Source organism: Bolinopsis microptera, unplaced genomic scaffold (genome assembly GCF_026151205.1).
Source record: "Bolinopsis microptera isolate Bmic1 unplaced genomic scaffold, MBARI_Bmic_1.0 sca236, whole genome shotgun sequence".
NCBI classification, from domain to species: Eukaryota; Metazoa; Ctenophora; class Tentaculata; order Lobata; family Bolinopsidae; genus Bolinopsis; species Bolinopsis microptera.
Genome location: NW_026972008.1, coordinates 164 through 6318, shown reverse-complemented (window position 1 = coordinate 6318; position 6155 = coordinate 164). Strand labels below are relative to the sequence as shown.

The window sequence follows — 6155 nt, the reverse complement described above, 5'->3', positions numbered from 1 at the left end:
AATTTAGTAATAATGGAAAAAGGAGTTATGATAACCATCTATAAAGCTTTAATAAGACCTCATTTAGAGTATTGTGACCAATTGTGGAATCCAGTTGCGGCTCATGGAAGTTTGGGGATTGTTTTGGAGCTGGAGAGCGTCCAGAGGCGGTTTACCCGTCTTATTAATGAGGTGGGTACTCTTCCTTACAACCGTATACTGGAAATTCTCAATTTGACAACCCTGGCAGAGCAGTGAATACGTGGGGACCTTATTGAAGCTTTTAAGGTTATTAATGGTTTAACCGAGTACGGCTCAGATTTGTTCAAAGTGAGCAGATCTGGTCTTAATCTTGTATCATCCAACAGATGTTGTAAGAGTATGGCAAAGATTAGGAATCTCCAAAGTTCATTTCTTCCAGAGCGAGTTATTCCTTACTGGAACAAACTTCCTCCAGATGTTAAGAATGTTCTAACCAATCTTTCCCCTTTAGCAAGATCACCCTGAACTCTACTGTGGTGAGTAGAGTGTTACACTTTGTAACTGTGCTTAGCTTTTCCTAGTATAGTTTTCAGTTAATCTTTCTAGTAAGATAGGAACTGTTATTGATATTTCTACTTGTATTTATTCTATAATGTATTGCATTACAAATTATATACGTTTTCAGATAGATAGATAACAACCATCGTGATTTCATTGCATACATCAGAGCAATAAACAGTGGTAGCAGCAAGCGCAAGCTCAAACTACAACGACGTCAACTAAAACTCAAACTACATCAACTACAACTACGTCAACTACTGTGAAGATGTCAAAGGACACACCATCATTTAATGGGACTGGTTATAAACGGTACCGCCAGCTTGCTAAGATATGGGTAACTGTATCAACGGTATCAGAGGAACACAAAGCAATGACGCTGATCATGTAGTAGTAGTAGTAGTAAACCCGCGATGGGGTGGCATGTGCCTCAATAAAAATATTACAATCATTTATTATTATATCAATTTATCGTTAAATATTTCAAAAATATCAATAACGTATGGTTGATCCTTCACACTTGGTAAAATATATAAAAATAAAGTTAATCTACACTAAAGAATAAATAATCTATATTATATAAATCAACAATATTAACTCCCCATCTTCTTGTAGTCATTTATCAAAGCGGTAGAAATCCAAGTAATTTTAGTACGCGGTGCGCAAGGAATTTCGTTTTAAAAAATGTGTAGGCAAGATAAGCCTAAGTGTGGCAGTGAAAATTGAAAAATAAGTTGCAGAATAAATTGCAGTGACTGACTGTCAAATGCATTATCGCAGTTCATTTATTTGACTGCACTAACGTTTAGGATTCTTACAGCTGTTATATTTTGCTAATATTTTGTTTAAAAGTTGTAAAGGACAAAGTTCTTGTCCGTCCACGAAAGGTTTTCTAGGTCAAGTTTTTGTTTGTCCTGTAAGTAACGTACAATGTTGTCCTTGTATGAATTAATAAACTTATCTTGTAACTTAGGTACGTTGAAGGGAAGGATTTTATTTATTTCGTTTATCGTGTTGTTATATAATCGTGGTCCTACTTTAGAGATGCTATAATCGGTGATCCGTAATCTGTTGAACTTAATTTCAAAATACTTTGGATTTCTCCTTTCCGTTTGTCTAAGCGGTGATTTTTCAAATATACTACAGATACTCGATGGTGCTACTCCCATATAAACCTTGTGCATCAAAGTTAGACAGCTTTTAGCAATGAGATTAGGAAGAGCTAAAATTCCTATTTTGTTGAAGATGGATTTTGTGTGAGATGGTAGTTTACGTTTTTCTTTGTCGTAAAAATAGTTATGATATTCTGAATCAGTGGCGCGAATAGCTTTCTTTTGAGCAGAGAATAAAGACTGAATGGAATTTAAAGATTTAGTACCCCAAACAGTAGCGCAGTAATACAGGTGAGATTGAATTAAACTATTGTATAGCATTTTTTGAGCTTTATTCGGAATGGAACTTTTAAGTTTCATCATTACGCCTGCATTTCTGGATATTTTAGTCTTTAACTGTTTAATGTGCTGGCTCCAGCTAAGTTTTGAGTCAATAATGACACCTAAAAATCGTTCATGTTCACTTTTCACTAGTCGCTGTCCTTCTATACTAATATTTATATCCTCTGGTAATCTGTTAGTGAATATCATGTATTTAGTTTTTCCTACATTAAGTTTAAGACCGTTGTTTTTAACCCATGTCTGTACAGTATTTAAAACTCTGTTTGCACGCATGTTCAGTTCAGTGTACGTGTCGGCAGAAACGATGATGTTTGCATCATCAGCGAAGAAAATATAATGGGCTATATCGCTTACATTTGCAAGGTCGTTTATGTAAATAATGAACAATATAGGACCAAGAATGGACCCTTGAGGAACTCCATGTTCCAATCCCATTTTTTCTGAACTGCAACCGTTGACGTGAACATACTGTTTCCGGTTAGTTAGATAAGACTCAAACCAGGATAAGCTAAGGCCTCTTACACCATAGTGCTCCAGCTTATGTAGCAGTATCTCACTGTCTACTAGGTCAAACGCCTTGGAGAAGTCAAGAAGCAGTAATGCTGACACTTGCTTCCTTTCTAGAGCTTTATGTAAGTTAAACTGAGCTTCAAGCAACGCATGTTCACAACTGTGACCCGATCTAAAACCAAATTGCGACGCATATAGAATATTTCGTGATTTTAGGTGCTTTACTAAACGTGCATGCATTATTTTTTCGAATATCTTTGAGAAGCAGGACAAAAGTGAGATTGGTCTGTAGTTTGTAATTTCGCTGCGCGATCCTCCTTTATGGAGTGGGATAACCTTAGCAAGTTTAAGCTTTTCGGGGAATACTCCTTCGTGAAGGGAGTGTGAGATCAGGTGATTAACCATGTTTCTCAAAGACAAAGCATTAGACATTGCTCTAACCATAGATGAAGCACTTCTTAAGACCAAGAAGGCTGATGCTGAGACAACTGAGACTAAAGTCGGTGTTGAGCTACTTATAGCCAAGTTAGATGAGATTTACCTAGAGAGTGATGATACTCTTGGAAAATATGAAAGATTTGAAAATTTAAGAAGAAACTCAGAACAGAGAATGACTGAGTTTATCCTGATATTCGAGAGTCTAGAACGAGAACTGAAGACAGAAGGAGTGACACTTCCTGAACTAGTGCTGGCCTATAAATTACTAAAAGCTGCCAATCTGTCCAATGCAGATGAGAAGTTAGCTAGAGCCACCTGCACAGCTATGACAATGGAAGATATGAAGAAATCACTCATGAGATTGGCTGATTCCCAACTCAATAAGTCCAAATCAGAAGAATCTGATAGTCTTCCTATTAAAGTGAAAGCAGAGCCATGCTATCTAGCTTTAGACGATGGACAACTTCCAACAGAAGCTGGTAAAAAAGAGACAACAGACTCAAATACTCTCCCAGAAGAGCAAATAATGTTCAATAGGAACAGACCTGGAAACAATGTTAGAGGAAAACAGAGAGCTTTCGGCCAGAGAAATGACAACAGACAGGTTTGCTACGGATGCTACTCTCCAGGACACTGGATCAGAGACTGCCCTCTTAGAGCTCCTTTCAGACAGCCAATGAACTTCCAAAGGCCGCCTTACCAACATCACACCATGCCTTATGACCAACACTCAGGCTACAGACAAGGATCGCCCAACCCAGCCTATTACAACCAGCAGACTCCTTATTATCTATCAGACATGATTCCCAACAATGAAGAGTTTTACGGATACAACCAAGAATACTATGAAAAACCTATGCCTACAGCGAAACCCATATTCTTCCAATGGAACGTCCGTCAAGAAGAAGAAGCTGTTTTTCTAGTTGGAGAAACTGTCAATAAAGCTTTGTTAGACTCAGGAGCAAGTAGAACAGTAGCCGGGGAAAACTGGTATTCGTGCTTTCTAGATTCTCTAGATGACGAGACAAGAAGCACTGTTAAAGAATTCCCAGCAGAAATCATCTTTAGATTTGGAGTAGGAACCCTAGAATCTTCTAAGAAAGTGATTATCCCAGTCACAATTTGTACCCACAAAATTCGGCTTGAAGTACACATCGTTAACAGTGACATACCTCTTCTATTATCTTTGAAATCAATGAAGTACATGGGAGTGCAACTTAATTTCGAGACAGACACCATTACCATCCGTGGAGAAGATTACAAGCTAGAGTTGACTCAATCAGGTCACTATACGATCCCAATCCAGGAAGAAAACATGATGGTTCCAAAACAAGAAGCAGATGAGCAGATGAATAGTAAAGAGAGATCTCACGCCAGAGCTCAAGAAACAAACTTTGATCATAATTCTACTTTAAGAGACTTCAACATTCCAAATCTTGATCCTGAAGAGATAAGTGCTCAAGTAAAACCTGAGATCCAAACCATAACTAGAACGACAGATCAAGAAGAACCACAGGAAACAACAAACAACCTACCTGGTGGAACTGCAGAGCCTACAATAGTTGAAGTTAAAGACACTCCAGAAACAACTATTGAGAGAACTACCGAAGAAGTGGATCAAACAAAGAAACCTCCAAAGGCAAGGAAACCTATGAAGAAAAATGAAGGCTTGATAACTGCAGTAAGTGAAGGAGACACAGTGGTATTCCAAGAACCTGATTCGGATACATGGCACAAAGTGCAGCTTAAGTCTAGAGGATACACTGTCAACAGCATGAACAAGAACTACTGGAATGTCATTTCAGAAGACGGAAGTTTTTCCGGGGTCAATTTAGACAAAGTAGACTGGCTACTTAAGAAAGACCCTCCTGAACCTCCTCCCATAGTTGAACCCAATGGAAATGAAGAGAGTATCAAGTTTGCCGAGATGATGTCTGAAGAAGTTTTTGTCCTGAGAACAGTGCCAAGCACATACTACAACTAGACTGGTATTTCTGAATGTGTTAAGTTCTACGGTCTATCTTGAGTGTTTCTCTATATTTTGTCTGGGCAGTCTGTTTAGAGAGAAGTATAGGATTAAGGATGAAAGCTTCCTTTGTGAGGACTGAGGATTGAGAAATTAGGCTACAGATATCAAAGGTTTGCAGTTTACTACAAACTGACCTGGACCCAACGGAGTTGGCTCTTGAGACTTGAGAACTCACCATACTTCAGAATGCCTTTTAACATTGTAATGAACAAACTTTTATAACATTTTAATGGACATTGTTAAATTATTAATTTATTCAATATTTAGCTTATTCTTCTAAGTTGTTCTTTTTTAACAAGCATTTTATACTTTTGAATCGATGTTGTTGTTGTTTTAGACTTTTGAATTGATTTATCTATCACAGTTAGTAGTTCCATACCTCTGGGGTTTTAACTTTTATATTTTAGACTTAGATAGGGTGGAGATTGTTCTAACCAATCTTTCCCCTTTAGCAAGATCACCCTGAACTCTACTGTGGTGAGTAGAGTGTTACACTTTGTAACTGTGCTTAGCTTTTCCTAGTATAGTTTTCAGTTAATCTTTCTAGTAAGATAGGAACTGTTATTGATATTTCTACTTGTATTTATTCTATAATGTATTGCATTACAAATTATATACGTTTTCAGATAGATAGATAACAACCATCGTGATTTCATTGCATACATCAGAGCAATAAACAAAGAACTCGGTGACTGTTTTAAGTTTTAAGATTAAATTAGAAGGGTTTAAAAAGATATGATTGCTAAGGATATTTCTAATGATTCACATTTTTGGAATTTTTCAAATGAAGTATTAGGGAGAATTGAAGGACCTAGCTATGTTAGTAATAAAGAGAAGCATAACGATTATCTTTATTTCCACCCTTTTGTGGCAAAAAAGCGATTTATAAATCTTTATTCCACTGGGAAGTATGAATAGGGTTATCTTTTGGGGATGCTTTTTGAACTTATTTGAAATTTTTTAATAAAGTTGTAGTTAATAATTTATTAGTTTTTGTGGTAAGATATTTATATTTTTCCATATAGTGATTTGATACTTTGTAGACATGTGTGATGATGTTATGTCATAATTTGTACTTTACTTCACTTTACTTTTATATGGTTCTAATAATTCATTCAGACATGAAGTTTTGCTTTTCAAATTTAGTCGTTCAAGCTGCCTGAGTTCAGGAAGTTTGCCAAATGGGCCCAGATATTCTTGTCACC

At 36.7% G+C, this 6155-nt stretch overlaps 1 protein-coding gene across 1 annotated transcript; it reads left to right on the top strand.

Annotated features, from left to right (window-relative positions):
- Positions 1-470: 470 nt before the first annotated feature.
- Positions 471-5621, top strand: LOC134825870 (uncharacterized). Its single transcript, XM_063838057.1, has 2 exons — positions 471-906; positions 2889-5621. The coding sequence occupies exons 1-2, from the start codon at positions 788-790 to the stop codon at positions 4903-4905; spliced, it is 2136 nt and encodes a 711-aa protein (XP_063694127.1). The 5' UTR covers positions 471-787; the 3' UTR covers positions 4906-5621.
- Positions 5622-6155: the final 534 nt, after the last annotated feature.

Bases quoted from the DNA above. Each gene is read 5' to 3' on its own strand.
- LOC134825870 (XM_063838057.1), top strand. From the start codon at position 788: ATGTCAAAGGACACACCATCATTTAATGGGACTGGTTATAAACGGTAC. The intron at 907-2,888 runs GTAGTAGTAGTA...GTGATTAACCAT, and splicing joins AAAGCAATGACGCTGATCAT to GTTTCTCAAAGACAAAGCAT.